The sequence below is a fragment of the Bombus impatiens genome, unplaced genomic scaffold (assembly GCF_000188095.3).
Source record: "Bombus impatiens unplaced genomic scaffold, BIMP_2.2 scf_1666, whole genome shotgun sequence".
In the NCBI taxonomy this organism is placed as follows: domain Eukaryota; kingdom Metazoa; phylum Arthropoda; class Insecta; order Hymenoptera; family Apidae; genus Bombus; species Bombus impatiens.
The window spans coordinates 100,357-120,659 of NT_178085.1; the positions used below are offsets into that span (position 1 = coordinate 100,357).

General features: G+C 36.3%; 1 protein-coding gene across 2 annotated transcripts in view; it reads left to right on the forward strand.

The window, feature by feature from the left end:
- The window catches only part of LOC100742608 (mucin-17), a 381,959-nt gene that overhangs the window by 1,276 nt on the left and 360,380 nt on the right, over positions 1-20,303 (forward strand). For both annotated transcript variants that reach the window (XM_012392801.2, XM_024371755.2), the window contains exon 2: positions 1-182. In XM_012392801.2, coding sequence (XP_012248224.2) covers positions 1-182 — 182 coding nt within the window. The remainder of the gene's footprint in view (positions 183-20,303) is intronic.

Genomic DNA, 20,303 nt, shown 5'->3' on the forward strand with positions numbered 1-20,303 from the left:
CCGCCGCTTCCGCGCATCAACAACCCGAACAATAACAATAATCAAGTTCAACAAAATGTAGTGCTGACGATGAACGGTAGTGCAGTGATTACGCAACAGCAACAACAGCAGCAGCAACAAGCGATTACGGTACCACGTGGATGGAAAAGGATATGCACCAACGGGGTCATCATTTATATCAGGTGAGTTCTCTTTCGTTTTTTCCGGTCACGATCACTTTCTAATTGGCTTGTGTGCAATGTGTGTTCACTTCGTTTTTCGTTCTGTTGTTGCGTAATACGTTGGAACCAAAATGATTATATTTTCTATTTTCGAGTGTTGTATTTCGCAGTATAATAATATTATTTGTACGTATGGTAATTATAGTAGATGCTTTTGTTTAACGCGATATTTGAACGATTCAGTTATTGCTATATGTGTAATGCAATGACGAAACGACTATCGTAATTCGTATGGAAGACAGATAGATTTCAATGTATAACGAGAAACGAAATTTTGTCCAATTAAATTTCATGAAATGTATCTTCATTTTTTACCATATAGTAATTTAGGTTATGTAACTTATATAATGCATATCACATACTTCATGATATGCAGTTTTTAGAATGACTGCGTCTGTTTATTAACATTGTATTATTCTTAATTTGCATTCGCATTTGTATTAATTATTCATCGCTTTAGTCTTTGTAAGTTATCTTAATGGCATCATTGATTTGCAAATATTCCGAGTTAAATTAAATAAAAAAAATTGAACGGAATGTGAATATACAGATAGAAAAAATAGAGATTTTCACGAATTGTTAAATATTTTCGACGAAATAAATAATTCTTCAAATTACATATTATTAGTTAATTTATAGTTTAAGCTTGAAATGCTATACATAGATGATTATAATTCAACTAAATAAAGCTGAAGCTAAATAAGCGTATACAATCGCGTTTCTATTTCAATAAAAGAGAACATTAATTTTACCGAAACGGCATTTTTATTAAACGCGAAAACTCGAGATCTAAAATTGGTAGTTTCGCTATCGACATTCGCTTGCTTCGTATCACACGAGAAATAAAGAAATACGATTGTTAATCGCATAAAATCGTTGAGCGCACGTAAAAATTTCTATTATCGCGTTATTCAGAATTGATTTCATCGGGGTTTGTCTCAGTGGTTTGCGGGTTAGTGGTATCGATCCGCGGTTAAATGCTCTTGCTAGAACTTTAATTTCGCTAATGGAATTAAACTGCGTCCAGCGTCGGGCAAATAAGATTAGCGAAGTGACTGGTAAATTAGGATAGAAACCGGGAGACACTGCCACGTGAGAGATTCCCCTCTTTTGTGCGTAAGGTCGTAGGCATGGTGTGGTCTCACAGAGAAACCAGATCGTTAGTCAAAAATGACTTACGGCGGTTCGTTCTGATAATAAAGCATCGAGCGTAACAAGCGCTCGCAAGATTCGTCACCTAAGCACAGAGACACTCGCCTCTTCTCTCGTCGTAGATCTTAAAAAGGTTTTGTCCCCTTTCCGTCCTTTGTAATCTTTCCCGACGTTCGAGTAAAAAACACGAATTTTCTGGGAGCCAAGGCTCTCCGTTGAACGCCCCCTTTCCCGTCGTCATCCAGTACGTTGAAAGCGAAGGCGTCTTCCTTCTAACCCCTCATTGTACTTTTATGGTTCTTTTCAAAGTCCGTTCGAGGGTCACTTTCATCTTTTCCACCGTGCCTTTTTTACGGTTGTCTCCGCCAAGATGTTACGCATCCTCCCACTGTCTTCCTTTGCTTCCTCCGGCTTTTTCTTTTTTCTAAGGGCACATTTGTCCCGTCTGCGCGCAACGTGTAAAAATTGCACGGATTAAATTCTCTGACGTGCGCCGCGTAGGTAAATAAATTTGTAGCTGTTTGGCGTAGAAGGAAGGTCGTTTCGTGACGAGTATATGTGCGGTTCTCAAGGATCTTTTTATCGGATAGTTGATACAACATCGTTTATCTTGTAAATAATTTTCACATCCCAGCGGTTTTCAACAATTTCTTGTCTGTATTATAAAATTCCCTGTACGTGTATGTTTTGTATATAAACTATTTCCTTTGGAGCGGTTATTTTCTCTCTTTCCAAATTAGCTAGCAATAATACAACATTTAATCGACGTATTCAATTTGGATTTTAAGGGAAAATATTTAAAATGCATCAAGGATTCAGACATACCTGATTTTGTTAAATTACAATACTTATCTATTCCCAAATCGCTTTTTAAAGTAAAATTTCTTAGAGTAAAATGCTTTGCCACTGGTTTATTGTTTATTGTCTTCTCTATTAGAAGAAGCGTTAATGGAATTATGGATAAAGAGGAAATTCCAAAAGAACACAAAACCGGAATTACAAAAACATCGTTCTAAAACCATTGTACGAGGTCTAAGCAGACGTAAAATCGTACTTTGTGAGTGACTTCAGATGGGCGCGTAGATGCAGCTTTCCCCAGGTTAGTTGACTTGGCGAGCGACGGGATCGGAGTCTCGACAATCGTGCAACGTGATTCTACACGGATCACTTGGGATCAGCTGCGACGGGACACATCTACCTTTATGTCGAACGAGGGAAGTTGATTCCTTGAGATGCTGCAAAGCGCAAAGGGTATCGTCTCGTGGCGTAATCGTGTACCATAGCGAAGAAAAGGTCTGACCTGGTCTGTTGCAAACCTCGTTAAACGATCCTTCCCAGGCTGCCACGAGTCACGGTTTAAACGACGTCTAAAGAACCCTGACAAACAATACTTCGTTACCTGAATGGCTTTAGCCCACTGGTCCATTTCCTTTTCTGACCGGAGAAGAATCTTTCGGACGCATGATCATTCCGATTTATATTTGTTTACATATATTTATCTGGTTCCTTATTCTTTCTGAAAACAAATTGAAACGCTTTCATTGTAGTTGTCTCCTATTTGCTAAAGCGCTTGTTCGAACAAACGAGAGGGACAAAGAATTATGTTCTTGCCTTGCTATCTGTTTTAAAGTATCAATTTCTTTACTCTCGCTGATTGTATCGTTTCCCATGTAATAATTCGTTTTTTACTTGATAAGAAGATTATGAGATTACAAGATTTGATAAGAAAATTGTTGCAAACTCGTACAACTTTTTACCTTCTTCTCTACGTTAGATTCAAATATCTGCGAAGCTTTATTTATAAGATGGACATCGTTTCGAAACAATGATTTCCTGACTGCGGTTCCTATAGGATCTTTCTTAAGTAGTGATTTATCGACGGCATATTGGCCGTCAGTAATAAAAAATCGTTGAACCGTTGGTCGAAATCAGTGATCGCTAAATTATGGACCTTGACGAGGCTCCTTATAATCGTGATCCGACGTGTTCATTGAGAAAAAGATTTCTAAGATCGGCGATGCTGTCAAAGTAGCCGCATAAATTGCTCAAGATGAAAACGATGAATTCATCTTACGTTCGAAAATTCTGCTAGCGAAGACAAATAGTTTTTGTCTTGCCGGATAAATCGTCGATATATCTTGGCTGTAGGGCAAGGATTCCTTCAAAGATTCTTAAGCTTCAGCATCCTTCGTCCAAGGCGATGTATGGCAGGACAGATTCTCACATCGGCTCGTGTACAGGAAGCGGAGGAATGGTCGGAAGGAAGGAGAGGGGGGCATATATAGGAAGGGAAAAGGAATTTCGTTGAACTGCGGTGTTCGTGCGATCATTGATTTACGATGGTACGTCGTAAATACCACCGGTGATGTACGACCATGCTTCCCCTCCTCTCTTATCCTTTACCCCTGCATACTCTCCCCTGTTTTCCCTCGTAAGTTTCTTCTTCACTCTTCTTTCGCCTTCGCCACCGACGTTCCCTTTACGGACCTCTTCTTGATTTATAATATCTACTGGCCTGTTGTCTCTTTTCGTTCTCTCTTCTCGTACATACCTCCTAGGTGCTCGGACTCTCGGTCCTCCCTCGACCTTCTCCCTTTTCTCTTTTCTCGTGTGTACCGTCGTGTTGTCTGCTCGTATCAACCGTAGCTTCAGCTTTGACGTTCGTTCTTTCGTCTGCTTCTCCCCTCCTTTCTTTTTTACTTTTTTGACCTGACTCTTGTCTCCTATATACATATCTACTATTCGCGTTGAAATGGTAAACGTTCTGCGAGATTCTCGGACGCAAGTTTGCGATGTCCGAGACGTTTGGTCGTGGTTCTTTCTTTGATATTTCTTTCGGATACGAGCAAAGTAATTTCGTGGAAAGCCTATGATATTCGTCGCGCGACTATCGTATCAAACGCCAATAAAATTTTTCTCGTAGTGAGAAGTTTGATAATAGAACAAGTACAGTTGTACACGCGCAAGTGTATTTTTCAAATTATAAGTCGATCGATCTCTCCTTATTTGATACGTAATTTAAAAAACAAAGATTTCTTTTTTTCAATCTTCTGATGAAAAATTGCTCCGATAAAAAGAGAAGAGCTTGTAATCCAAAACTTGTTACTTCTGTATGTGTGTATCTCCCTCCCTCTCTCTTTCTCTCTCTCTTTCTCAACGTATTAATATTTTTAGTATGTTATAGCACAAGAGGTGTCAGATTTTAGTTTATGTTCACATCTGTTCGCCAGTTTATGTATTTTTATATATAGTTTACGTATTTCCGTGTTTTAAATTAAACTAAAGACGGAAGGACTAAACGTTTGCCACTTGAAATTTGAGGTAAACGAAGCGAGCGAAAGGAATTATCATCAAGGATAGGAAATTGATGGCAATGAAATATTCACCTGCTCGTTCTTGAAATTATTCGAACCCTTTTGCAATTATAATTCCATTCAAATGGGAGGTGTTGGTACGTTCAAGAATAGTACCTTGAAGTGTCACGACGTATTAATATTTGACCCGTTTAGATGGATGTTTTGGCATGTTTGTTTTTAATGTAAATCTATTTAAATTAGTGCTGTTGCGACGCAGTTTGCGAGATTCAGCACAGATACTTGGCATTGCAATTATTCCTGGCTGAGCACTTTGAATATTCATTAGAATACTTACTTTGCATAGTGTTAAGTGCCATCATGAAATTTGTAATTGCGCTAGGGTAAAGGATAATCCCGTGAGCGGTTTCCATTCTATGGTCTGGAATGTGTTTCAACGTTATACTTATACGACCCGGCTTTGCCTCTATTTTCGTTTATACTTTCTTATCGATTCTATTTCTAGCCGTGAGTATGAAGTAACCACGCTCTAAATTTGATATCATTTAATTTCATATTTTATTTATTTTCCATTTTGTATTTATTTTCATATTCTATATGATATCTTCTATTTTCTATTAGCGCTTAGTATTCTTTAATCATTTACTAACTGTTCTACATATATATAATATTATTAACAATTTTATCTTTCTCCTATATATGTAATAATAAATATTCAATATCTTTTATATTAATAATATCGTATCTTGGGTATAAGAGAAAAATTAATCGAAAATATAGAAGTTTCGCTTATTTTTTTAATTTAAAATTTTCTTAAGTATTACATTTCATATAGCGAAATTAAAATATACAATACGTGTAATATTTATCTGTTAGTAGTTGCAATAGATCGTTGCATTTCTCATCGCATATTATTATTTGTTATTTATGTTTCTTAAACATTCGATGACGATATGGATCGAATTTCGAAACAAATATTAATTACTGGTTGAAAGCAACGAGTTGCTTAATAATCTCGGAGGACGGTTGTATAATGGTATTATAAACAAGTAATTAACCACGTGGACGTTTTCGGTATCTGATTGAGTACGTATAAATTGAAGCGCAAGCGATTCGATCGATTGTCATTGTTTGTTCTGCAACGTCAATTGTATGTTAATTATAGCGGGTCTATTAAAGTTTTTCTTCTAAATTGATTACGTTTATGTCACCGTTACATACTTTTCAAAACAGTATTCCAATAATTAAGCACGTAGGTAACAAATTTTTATAAAAAAAGTAAATTTTTTAAACTTAAAAAGTAAGTTTTTTAAAAGTAAATGTGTTTTAGAATATTCAACATAATTTTTAACTAGTTTCATCGTAGCTTTGAATTAGTATTCCTATCCAGCTTGATTTTACAAAATATGATTTTCCATTAAAAAAATTGTGTTATTTTTTTGCAACTACTTTAATCAGTATGTGTATGAGATGGCGCATAAAATTCTAATGTTCCATGAGAAATAAAAATATTCGTTCAGAAAAAAGAAACAATTATGGATTAGATAAATAAAGTGTTAATTACTTTGTGTACTTTTCCGACCAAAGGATTAATCACATATTTATACGCGATTCGTGTATGCAATTACTTTAATAGAATGATTCATGAAAATATTAATACCATTTACAAATGAACCTTTTCTTCCGAGCTATTCACTTTCTATACACGCAAATGAGAAAGACAGAAACTTCTGTTTTTCCTTTGTGAAAAGAGTGCTGATTAAAAATACTTTTATAAAGCTATAGGCGTCTGTATGCGTGAAGCAAAATCAATTTTCTTCGCTTATGAACACATACATATATGCCTGGAAAAAAATTCCATTGCTGTGGCCTACGAACGCTTATATGCCTTCAGCGAAGTTTCTAATTATTTTCATCGAGCAAAAGCGCGCATTACAGCTGTATCTTCCTCGAAGTTGAAAGTTGAAACATCGAATATTTTTTTTTTTTTACGATTTACTAGACTTATACCACAATTAGTTCATGTATACTTGCTCGTAATCTTTATAAGAAGAAAGAAAACTTTATTCAAGTCACGAACGTATCTTGTCTTTCTAAAATATGTATACACAAAGATATAAGATAAAGTATTTTCCACGAAATACAAGAGAAGGATTTGTACCGAAGATGTTAAAATTCACAATTATATTAATCGTAAACATTTAAAGGAAAGTAGCATTTTCAATAAATATAGAACAGGTAGAGTACTTAAGATAATACTTACATATGACTATCCATGCTTTTCTGATGTACTTTCACGTATCATTTGGTACTCCGAAAATACCTGTCGCATTTACTCTCACGGCTCTCGGTATATCTTCTCACTTGGTCTGGCAGCGCGTGGCGCGTTATTTTAAAATCGAAATGTTCCTAGAGCGTGTACCGCTTTCTAAAACGCATCGTAGAGCTGACGACTCGTCACGGCATTTAATCTTCTTTCCCCATTGGTGAACGTGTCTTTTAATAGAATCATATTCTACCGCATTCTTGCGTGTTGATGTACGGCGATTATTATCGAGCGAAGAATCGCTCGCTCATTTGTAACACAAACGGCCGCCGGTTGGCTGGCAGGAAAAGTGGCTCTGCCGTGAAATCAATGAAGATCGATCGAAGGGAAAAACAACAGGCCGCTCGCAAAGCGTTCGCAATATACGATGTCTATATATTATGTACATTACTAAAAAGTATTCCAATACGTACTCGTTTATTTTTGACACGACGTATTTTAATCGAGAGGATTTGCGCTTTTATTTTATCCTTCGTTGTTACGATATCTGTGAATAGTAGGTATGTCTATGCTAGTCCATACATTTACGAGCATAGCTATAGAAATGGAATCTGCATAAAGATTTGGTTCATCCTGTAAATATCGTAACGAGTATTTTATCTTGGATATTTTTGCATAACATATGCTTTCTGTACAAATTGAAACGTTTAAATTTCCTATAAATTGCATAAACATCTGTAATGTAATAATAGAAAATTGGCTATTAAAAGATAATGTGTACCGATGGAAGTAATAATCTTAAGAATTAGGATAGGACGAATAAAAATCGCGTGTATCTCCCAAAAGAGAAGATCCATCATTTTGTGAATTTTGTAACGTTAAAGTATCAATATCAAACATTATACGTGTCTCTTTACACATTAATCGTCGATTCTTTTTATTCTCTATAAGATAGTTTTGCGGTTTTACGGTTTAAAAGATATTTTAATTTTAATTTTGTAGAGATCGCCGTATGAAATAATTTTTGCATCGACCAAGAGTAACTAAAATACGAACGATTTCAAGATACACGGAACGCTATACAGCCATTTGTAATTCCACGTAACTTCGTCACTCTTCTGTGTCCCTATTAATCGTAAACGGTTGATGTAAAAATAAAAGTTTTATCTTCAGATCGCCCAGTTCGTAAACCATGAAGCAGATAAAGAATATTCTTCCAAACTGATAAAACCTCCAGGTACATAAATTCAAGCGGTGGTACCTAAAATCATCGAGCACATTGACGATTTTCATTCTAATTAATGATACCAAACTAATTAAATGAAACTTAATCGAAACCAATAATACTGGCAATTTTTTAAACAGACAATTCCAATTTCTAATCTATCGATCTCGAAAAAGAGGTCGTAAATGTCTGCGGTCGTTAATTCCCTCGTATATTATACACTTTGGTAAAATGCAAATACTGTTACCACTAATCGATCAAACTGTCCGGATATTTTACGAACGGTAGCGTATGTGTGGCGATGGAAAATTAAGGTTAGCAGCACGAACGATTAGACCGTTGCTTTTGGGACGACGCAGAAGGAAATGGCGGAGGCGAGGGCGGTGGGTCAGCAGGGCCCCGGTCCGAGCAAAAGGGATAAAGAGAGGGATCACTCGGCCACGAGAGGAGACGAGAGGAGAGAACAGAATGAGCGATAGTTGCGCAACCACACCTCCACCGGCGTCGAGCGGCGATTACGCAAACGTGATAATTAATTGCCAGTGTTCTCTGTTTAATGACTCGTCAAGTCGTTTGCTAAACACGCCAAATCACCGGTACGTCACGAAAATCGCTATACAGGTGCATCGTTGCGTGTCGAAGCTGTTAATTCCACGGCGTAGTTGCATAACCGTCGCGGCGATAAGATCCTCTTTTCTCTTTTTTTTTTCTTTCCTCTTTCTTTCATTTCGTTTCTCGTTTTTCTCGCGAACTCTGTATACCTCGTCAATGGCTCGATGTAGTTTAGATTTTAGCATCGTTTCTCGTTAACCTCGGGATGCGCCCGTGATACATCGTACGTTGGGACGATGCTCGTGAGTCATCGAGTTTGATTGATATCACGCGAGACTGTACACTATACGTTATACGTACTCGTTCCTCGTTGATACGAAATTTATAACCTGCATTTAAACAAGGTTTCGGAAGGTGATTTAAATTTGAGAAAATTTCGTATTTAATCCTGTTACGTCTTTTGTATTATTTGCCGCGTAATTGTGTTTCCTTGATTTTTGGTATATTTTCGACTTAATTCTGTTTCTAACACGATGTTTCTTCTTTTTTCTTTTTTTACCTATTATGAATCAATTTAATTACGAAGTATCGCGGTTGATTTATGTGTGTGAACAAGAAAAGTCGAATGAAAAGAGGAAAAGACTGACAGTTATCAAAAAAAAAAACTTATGGTAGCAAAGATTTTGAAACTTGTGGGCAAACAGGAGTATATTTTATAGGATATACATATGTGCTATCCAAGTGTATCATCGAAGATCGGACGAACTCAACAGAAGGTTTAGGTAAGAACGAGTTTCGCATAACGTCGGTAGCGTAACGGTAACCCTTACTGCTTACGAAACCGGCGGTCGGGTGTTCGAATCCTGTAGGAGCTGAATCTGATTTTTCGCTCGAGTCCTACGGTATTTCGCGACATCAATTCATAATTGGTTCTACATGTTTCTCGTTTGGAAATATATGAGCTCGAAAAAATATCAAACATTTCGTGTTGCCCGATGATGAATGAAAAAATAATCGTGGCCAGGGTCAATCTAGCAGAAGAGGCACACGTGGCTGGGGTACTTAGTTACCGCGATGTTCTGCCTCGGGAAGGTCTGAGATAAAGTTGCCTCTCTTTCAACAGGGAGGGACGCTCTAGAAGGGCGATCCTGTAAATGGGATACGAGAAAACCAGAAACAGCGGTAAACCAGCCTTCTGTCGCCGTGGATGCCAAGTGTTTCCCTTCTCCTTCTCTTTCTTCTCTATGGTTTCTATTCTATGGTTCCATTCTACCCTGTCACGTTCTTCATAGTTTCTCATAGTGTTTGCCTCATTTTCACGTTTCTCTCCGACTGCTCCTCTTAACTTCCTCTCCTCAATCCCTGCAACTATGTTCCTTGAGAATACGAGAGAGATGGGAAAAACTGTGGCAGAGGTCGGCTGGCCATACCGATGGAAATTCCCGTGACTCGCAATTTCAGTACAATCTGCAAGCCATCCCTCCGCGTCTTTGTATCTACACCCGTATTTCGTGGACTCTTCTAAGGTGGGGTGGAACTCAATTCAGACTAATCTGACTCTGGCCCGTTTATTAAAACCTGAGGGCTGTCTTTTTTACGACCGTTGCCGACCTCCTTTTCCTTTTTACCGACTGGAGCTCTCGTTTGTCATTTAAACAAGTAGTCTTCTCGCTCGTTTCTAGTTTATCATCTGATGTTTAACAATGGATCTCTATCCGTTATAATCGTACGATCGAATTTTGATTACCTTTAATCTTAATCTAATTAACTCTTCGAGTAGGTTAATTTTAATTAAATATTAAAAAAGAATGTATTCTCAATTTATTGTATTCTGCGTTTAACAGAAGGATTGTCATATAAATTTTACCAAGTCAATCAAGAGAGAGTGCGTTTGTTGAGCCAAATGTGAAATTATTGTCTAAAATATAATGTAGATTTAGATTAGAAGTTTTAAGAATTAACAAAAAGGTATTTAAGATAATGGTAACAAAACAAAGATATTGTTTGACCATATTTGACTGTTCCTTACGATCTGTGCTAGGTGCCCTAAGAAATTTATTTAATCGAATACGAGCATCGTTAAATCAAATATTTATATCAGTTGGTTAAATCTTAAATCAAATTCTTGTGGAATAACGTTCATCGCCTGACGGTCTTATTTCCGTCAAGGTCCTGAATTGCTTTCGACGCATTTTGTATTGAGTAATGGGCTAATTATAGTTTTCACTTGTTCAGAAACTGTGGTTGGCATCGATCGTCGAAATAACGTTCCACGGGGCGTATCGAGTTTACCGAGTGTTTTTAAGTTGCTCGTCTCGTTGATCAGAATTTTCATCGCAGCCGATCGATCGATGTTACCATCGCTTTCTTTTCTTCCTCGTACTCGTACGATAAAATCGTTCGCTGTGAAGATAAACGATGATCGGGATGTTCCTGTTTCGCTGTTCGTGTCAATTTGTTATCGTCATTGGCGCGCGTTTGCGATCGCGTACACGCGTTTCTTGTATATTCTCCGCCTGCTTTTTTCTCTCCCTTTCTTGTTTTTTTTTTTTGTTTTGCTCCCCCCCTTAGTTCCCTGGCGTCGAAGATCTACGCGCAAGAATACACGCGGTGTGTAATTTATAGCTGTGCTGATTGTACGCACTACGGCGCCGCGTGGCGTGTTTCTGAGTCGATAACATCGAGAATACGCACCTGGTTCTACGGCTGATGCGTGTATCGCGTACTCGTCGTTTCACTCTGATTAAACAAAGATACTTTTAAACATTGTTGTGATAAGTCTTCGTTAAACACTTGAAAAATCTTCGTTTGCTTGCGATTACTCGCGCGGGTAATTTTCATGCGTAGCGCTGTTCGATCGCACTTTTTCCACATAAATCTTGATGATTCATTTTCTACGTCTTACGGGTACTTGTAGAACCACCTTTCTTCCTTGCGCAAATAAAAATGTAATCTTATTCGTTAACATTTCTTTTTTTTACCATTTATGCGTTGAGAATTTTTTAAAGCAAGTTGATTAGCAACCGCAGCATTTTTTGAAACTAAAACTTATGCTTCGAAAGGATAAAGAGATGCTGAATTTTTATTTATACGTGTACAATAATCTTTCTGATCGTTTTATCGTATACATTCGAGAACAACATGATATAATAATTTGCGCGTTGTAAATGTCGCTAAAACGACATCGGTGGAATGTAAAGGGTTAAATTTACGATATTAAGGTAATTTCGAAACAGATGGACTTCTCTTAATCGATCGTTGCGGGTTGTACTTCCGCTGTATAAATGGCTAGCTGGTTAATCTGAAAATATACGCTCAATATCATTTGTAACGTGTAAATAAAATAATATACGCACATGTGCGCGTATATTTATGAATTTAGGTGGGAAATAAATAATTTGGACAGGTTGCTAATTGCTAATCCTAATAAGTCATATTAAATTATAATGTTAAGAAAACAGAACTTCTGAATTAGCCTCTTTATACGTGTATCCAATTTCCCTTTTATGTCATTTCAATATAAAATCTGTGCGGTGTATTCACTTGTGTTTCACTGAATTTTTTTCTTCATGGATCTGTTAACAAAAGATATAATCGATTAAAGTGGAGCTTATTGTATAATAAGAAGAAGTCTAGTGTATTTTAGATGCTTGAATTATTATGTTTGCCAGTGCTGTACTAACAATAAGTTATCTTCCTAGAACGTGCGGTAATTACAACACACTATCGTTATAAATAGCTTCGAAAACAAATTTGCTTCGGTTTATCTGACCTTTCAACAAAAATTATATTATTGCATTAAGCTGGTTTATTAGATTTTCTTGGAAATCACCCGTTGTACGTAAAGTAGAAACTTATTTTCAGGCAATAGAATAAGATCTTAAAGTATCTTAAACGATAGGATAATACTAGTTGTTACAGCTATGAGAAATAATATTATGCTTACTAGAAATTAAAGAATTAATCTTGGTGAAAATGTTATAGAAATATAATATAAAATTCACAGACATTAATTACAATCGCTATAATAATGCAGCTGTGACGCATTGCCCATTTTGCTCGGTTCATTAGTTCATTTCTATCTGAATTATCCCGTAATTAGGAACAGTTCATACGTTATGCAAATATTATGAAACTTAATTTAACATGAAATTTCATGCTGATCAAATTTCTGGGGAACTTGACTGACTTAAATATTTCGTTTCGTCGATACTCGTTTGCCGATCTAAATGCTTTTTTGATTTCATTTCGTCGAAAGCTGACGTACCGTGATTTGATCTTGAATCGTTATCATCGATCCAGAGCAATTACGGCTGTCATGTGAGCATTATTATTGCACGCTGCGAACTAAATTAAACGCGTAGGAGCACAGGTAATTTGTACTGATAACGAACCTCTCCCACACAAATGTCGTCTGCATGGAACCAATCGATATTCGAATAGTCCGCGCGATCGTGATCGTGATCGTGATCGTAATCGTGACCGCTTTTTAATCGTATCAAGCTTAGCATGATCGTAAGAAATTTTCGTTCTCCTTATATAATTAACGTGCCTGCAATATTCCAGTGTAATAAACGAGTGCTGGAATTTGAAACGTACTCAGATAAATTAACGACAAATTGATAAAAGATAACGAGACTTGTACGAATCGAATATCTCGCGCGATACAGTAGCTATACATGATGCATATTTCACACTCCGATACGGCGCTCGTTCGTTCGTTTTTTGATGACAGCGTGATCGTAATGTGATCTTTAAATAGATTCATTGAGCTTTCACGCGATGTAAAGGGGCAGGGCACTTGACATTGCAAATATCGATTGGATGGTTCATGCGGGTTCTTTTAGACGCGCTATAGGAATTATTTCGGCCGCGTACTACTACACGAAAGTTAATATTCCTCGATCACGAATAAGTCGTATTACCGATTATCATCGTTTCTAACTACGTTTGCTATGTCGGATATACGTTGACGAGATTAATTTTGAACGGCAAACAACGCGAGATCTTTGATACCCAAACTATTTATAGAGGTATCAGCCGTCCTCGTAAAACTTGTATGAGCTCCGCTTAACCAAAGTCTAGATAATGTCGCTTTTAATTTTAAAACGCTTTTAGTGCAACGATAAAATGCTTGCACGCCGCCCTGGCGATTTATAGCGGTGAAATTTTTATGCTTATTTTGCAATACCGCGCGGTACAATTTTAATTTTACGTTCGTCTAACATTGTCCTCGTAAACGGTACACGGCGATACACGTCACCGCATTAATGAGACACAATCAATCTCGATGCAACCTCGTCGGTGGAATTTTCGCGTTGTAGAACGCTTCGAACGAAGGGAACGCTTTGAAAATGATATTGCAGTCGTTTTCGATGATAGAGCTACTAATTTTCAGCCACGATGTAGGAAGTTGCCGGTTAACGAGGATAATAACTCATTGTGATCGAGTAATTCATTGTATTTCATGAATCGAGTTACGCCAAGCTAAAACTAGGTCTTATAAAACGTGTATTAGATATACAGTGGTTACATATTGTGCAAACGCTCGGATCAACTATCAAATAGAAATGTTCTGTTTTGATTTTATGTTATTTTACGCGTAATTTAACTTTGCGTTATTCGAACTCCTTAAAACGTATTCGATTCAAGAATTGTTGGTACTTTGCGCCAAAAATATCGATGAATTGAAAATAATTGATACTTTGCGCGACATTTCATTTTCTCGATAATTGAGACATTATTTCGAGTAACAGTACTTTTTCAATAAATTCATTCTTATTATCTACTATTCTGTTGTTAATATTTCAAACGATTTACTCGCATATTTGGCTTTCATTTTTCTCACAATTCGTTTTGTACGCGTTGAAGTGAAAATTAAGAAAGTTATACCGTGTAATTTAGAACTTCATTAACTTCTCGAGTATTTGTAAACGAAGAGAGAGTGAGAGAGAGAGAGAGAGAGAGCGACCATAAATTACTATCACCGAGAAGCAAATATGTAGAAATTCGTTTCTACGTAGCATCCTGTATTTCCTAAAAATATGATTAGTTTCCATTATGAGATCACTATCGCGAATGACCTTTTATACACAATGCCGCATTTCACTGTACAACGACAATGTACACGTGTCGAGATTTAATATTCTCCTTGTATTGGGCGGAGTTTAGAAATCATTCGTTGACGTGTCTGTTTTCTATTAATAGGTTTCGGCTAATTTATGGGATTTACGGATATAAAAGCTGGTCAACCAGCGAAATCGGCTTATCAGGAGATAAAGCGACGATGTATTCTGCTCGCTTTCTACTTGCACGGTTAACATGGGCCACGATACCGATGACAATCTTTTTAATTTGTTTTCTTGGAAAAGGAGCACCTTACGTCATCGTAGCGTGGAAAGTGGCGTTAGCTGGGACACGGAATAAACCGTTCAATTACCAGCGTTATGGACATAAAATATTGACGTGAATTTGCCTTTGAATATGAAGATTACATCCTTTCATTTTAGTAATTGGCTGGTTGTAGATTTTAGTACGGTTATCTTGTTAGATATTTCTTTTCTTTCTGTTTAGTAAGGTTGTAATTTCACTTTGATATTAAATTAATTTCATTCCATTCAATTATCGAACGCGTTACAAGGGAATAGTTTGAATTTTCATATTGAAAAAACCGGGAAAGGAAAAGAAAAATATGAAATAGTATTTTAATGTTAGTTATTACTAGATTGCCGACATTTATGCATTTATGGGAGATTTAAATGTGGAAAAATGCACGTAATATGCAAACATATGTAAAATATGAGAAACACAATAGGCGTAATAAATTCCTGCTTAGGTTCTATTTCTTCACTTATGTTGATAAAACTATGAATTTCCGCAAATATCTGCAATCTAATCGTTTCGTTCGTATTACATAGCAAAATTACATACGCAGAATTGGAAAGCCAAGAAATTTTTCCTGAAAAATTCTCGGTTTCTGAACTTCGTTGAGAAAAGTCGTATAACGATGGACTTGGGGTTACTTTAGAGGCCAGAGTCTTCACTTTCACCTTGCCAAATTGCTCTGCCTGACGTTTTTATATTTACTAGCAAACAGAGCAAGAATGCGAAGATGATTTCCTTTCTTAAAAATTTTGCGCAATTAGTGGCCTCTATAGAATCAAAGAAACGCTTATTCGGCACGGAACCCCCATAAAAATAAAAACCGAAACCTCTGCTTTATTGCGGCTCTTTAAAACTTAATTTATGTCTTCTGTTATTTTACCGCGTTTTAAATAGAGAATTAGAGGAACATTAGGATTAGTAGCAATCCGTGCAGTGATTTTTAATTCATGTTAAAAACTAACATTTCAAAATAGCTTTTTTTGCATTTTAAACGTTCGGTTAAGTGTCTATTCAATTATGCACGAAGGTGTTAAACTTCATAGAATGTTGAAGATCGAAAGAATAGTATCTACATATATATTCTTAAGAAGCTTAAGAAGCTTAAGAAGCTATGCTTGAATAGAGGTTGTATCGTGTCTGTAAAGTAAACTTGTATTGTTAGTCGTTCTTGTAGTAGGACATTTTACGGTTCTTTTGAAGTGCTAACAGAGTTACTGATTGTCCTTCAAACAATAATATATCATGTTTCCGTTTACGAGAGAACAGGCAATAAGCACGAGAAGTGTTTAGGTAATGGATTCAAAGGATTAACCTTTGCCTGTTACTGGTTTCACATTTACTACCTGTAAAAGTGTTTGCACTGACCTAACTCAAACACGGCTTGGGTTTCCTTTGCACGTTCTGTTCCTTTATTTTGGTTTTTTTAACGAGCCAAATTAAAGTGGCTGTTTCGGTAATTTTTACATATTTCTTCATAGATCTTTTTAATATCTTATCGTGCAATGTATTTGGTATAACGATTATTTAAAAAACAAAATTGGATATAAGTCGTGGCATTGTATCGATTATTCGATTTGAAAAATGTTTAAAAAATGTACTTTATAAAAACCAGGATATATGTATGAAAATTTACCAGTCTTTTCTGCTTGTTTTTTTTTTGCGTATATTTTTTGTTTCATCAGAATAGAATTACATAACTATATTGTCTGCTTCAGGTGGTGCAAAATTATTTTACAGAATTTGTGTCTTTTTAAATAAAAAAATAAAATTCCTCTGATATAAATGTTATTATACGTACGTATATTAATATTATTTAATATCCGTTCACTGCGATAGAGAGAGGGAAGGAGAGAGAGAGAGAGAGAGAGAGAGAGAGAGAGAGAGAGAGAGAATTTCTTCATAATAAATAAATATTTCTATATTAACAGTATTTTACATTTTTATTTTATTAATTTAAAAATTTCGTAATAAATTGTTAGAGTGCGAATAAATCGCTTTATTTAATTTGGTAAAAAATTTCATAAAATCGTTGATACAATATAATAAATTTATTTAACGTATTATTTAATCTTTTTTTATTATTGTTCCTTTTATTTACGATCCGAAGCATTCTCCTTTTTAATTCAGTTCCGTATCACAATGCTAATTATCATAAATATCATTGGGCTTCTACCTATAGCCAGAAGGCTAATGCAGTTTGTCTTGTATTTAAAGGAGAAAGTAGCGAATTTCCATGCTATCCGCAATAGAAGTAAATAATGAAACGAAAACATTCGATATCGGAGATGTGACAGAAACTCGAATTTATTCGTTTGAACTGTACTTTTTACCAATACGATCTGAATTTATCTTCTGTTGACGCATAAATTTACTCGTTTGCGTACCGTCGGCACATAATCTTCCATGTATGAATTATTCCTATAACTCACAATCGAATCGATTAACGTGAATATTGAAGGATGCGACTAGCATCTTGATTACCTTTTACCTCGTACCTTGACAAATCAGGTTTGGTTTCAATTGGCGCAGAATACCACTATTTGTTCCACTATTACTGTTCTATCGGATTTCTAATGAAACGAAACTGAAGAAATGGAAGCTGCGTATATAGAAATTCGTCTTGCCTTCTCAACGTTGTAACAAGTGTTTTACTTTGGGTGTTTTGCGTATTTTTACATATTGTACGTATCCTGTGCGTTTTTACACACACATTTAGATCTCCTATAAATGCATAAATATCCGCAATTTTATGTACCGTAAAAACTGGAAAGTTACATTTTTATCATCGACATCGATTTCTTTATAATAACGGAATTGGGCGGCTATTTAATTTTATAATATAAAACAAATTTTTTCAATTAAAAATCTTACTAAAAACGAGACATTTTTTACGATAAAGTCTTCGATAAAACACGTGTCGCAATTTGAATAATAGTAACGATCGTGTAGACAAATGTCAAGGAAAATTATAACGTTTTGGATTCGTAAAGCGATAGCAGATGGACAAAATAGGAAAACCATACTTTCTATCGAATTGCTGATACAGCCGAAGATAAAGCAGTTGACCTTGAAAATAATAGTGTATTTCATTAGTCGTCGAGGGAGACTCAGTACCTATCTCATTTGTAGTTAACAGGAAATTTTACTGATAACCGTCTATCAGTAGAATTATTTTAGTAGTTTAGTTTCCTTATCGATGTTTCAATAGAAAAAAAAAAAAAGTTTGTGTTTAATCTATAAAGAGTCGTTCGAAATTACGTTAGTGCATAAAATTTAATCTTACGTATTTACGCTTAATTCTTTTCTCTTTTTTACACTTTAACTACAATGAAAAAATATAGAAAAGACTGCTGAAATATTTTCTTTTTTTTTTTTATTTTTAGTATTTTCAGCGCGAATAAATGGAACACGCGAAACGGCAAATTCTCTCCATTCTTTTCACGCAATTTTACGGCTGACTTTGGTCATGATTTTACGTATACATAGATACTATTTACTGAAAGTATACGGGGTCGCGTTATTTAATAATTGAAAATAACTGTGTGAAACTTGCGGTACCTTTCTGAATTCTTTTGGCTCCCTCGTGAAAACTTCAACTTCTCACCCTCGCTCTTATACCCCGCTCTTTTTTTCTTATGGGGCTGCTTAAACTTTCGACGTTCGTGATATTTTCGAACGATGCAAACTTTCTCGTCGAATGGTTTCAAGATGACGCTACTTGAAAATACAAATTACGAGGAAGCGTTTAAAAGCGTCCTTCTATTTTCAAACTATTCGTTTTTAATTTCAATAAAATTAAAAAGAGTATCCTCGTTTCGGCCGAAGAAACTTCTGAATTGCCAAACGGTGGTTGTATAATATAATAAACACGTGAATGAGTATAGTCTGGAATTTTGTCCAGATTTTATTTTTTAACACGAACGTAATATTTTTGCCTACGCACAAAGATGTTTTGATTATAGCGGGAAACTCTTCGGAATTTGTATAATTTTCGATCATAGAATAAATAATGGTTTGAAAATTTCATGCTATTTCGATCGTCCTATTTAGGAAAATGATTCGTTTACACGTCCGCCAAGTACGCAACTGAAATCTGCAACTGGATGATTAAATTTATACCGAGCACAGAGGGAAAGTGCTAGTTGTAATACATTATGCTTCCAGACTTGATTTATGTTACACATGCAGTTGCAGTATGATCACGATCCGTTCACAGTAGGTTCAAATTCTATTTAACGCGCTGATGGGAGACGTGATGGGAGTGTAAACGCAGCGTTTACATTTAAATCGTACGGTTCCAGTCGTAAAGCCATACACGAGGAGAAAAAGTTCCTGCGATAACCATCGTGTTAAGTAAACAGTGGTATCAGGAACGTGGATCTACGTCAAGAAACACCTTTCGATTCGGTATCTATTAATTATAATCGATTCGGTTCCTTCCATATCCACTAAAGCTTTTCAAAGAAGATTTAACTGTTGCACGAATATATTTGCTGCGGCAATTCAACTTTCACGCTATGTATATCGTGAGAGAATGTTGACCTTCTATAGAGGAGGGTTTTGCGAGTAGGATAAACGAGACGAAGGATAATTAATATAGTTGGTACGTTGCATCGCGATTAAAATTAGTAACGCGGAATCGTCGATCCCCGAAAGCATGGTGCGTCGACGTGCAGCAACGTTTAAGCGTTTATCGGACGGTTAGAGCAGAGAGACGCGACGACATTTGAGCACCGTCATGATACGCAGCGATGTGGCGCAGCTTTGCGGTAATTACTCGGCAAAAGGGCACGCGGACAATAATATTGCGAGAAAGAGAAGGGAGCGCGGAAGGGAAACACGAAAAGCGTGGAGAGGAAACGACAATCGTCTGGCAAGTAATTGGCGCAACGAACCGACTTAGACATTCGTCTCTTAATGTGCTCTTTCTGCAGTATTTCGATGCGAGAACTGGCTGTCGGGATACGAGGACGAAACGGATGCTTTGGTAAGAGAAAAGAAGAGGGACAGAGAGGTGTAGAGAAATTGAAGCAAATACCGGTGACGAAGGGGGTGGCAGCGAACAGAAAGGTGTAGGAAAGCAAAGGAGAGAAACGGAGAGAAAGCGAAAGAGGAAGAGGAGATAGGGTGAACAAAAAGTACGTCGTAAAGCTGGATTAATCCGTGCCGGCCTCGGCGTCGTCGACGAC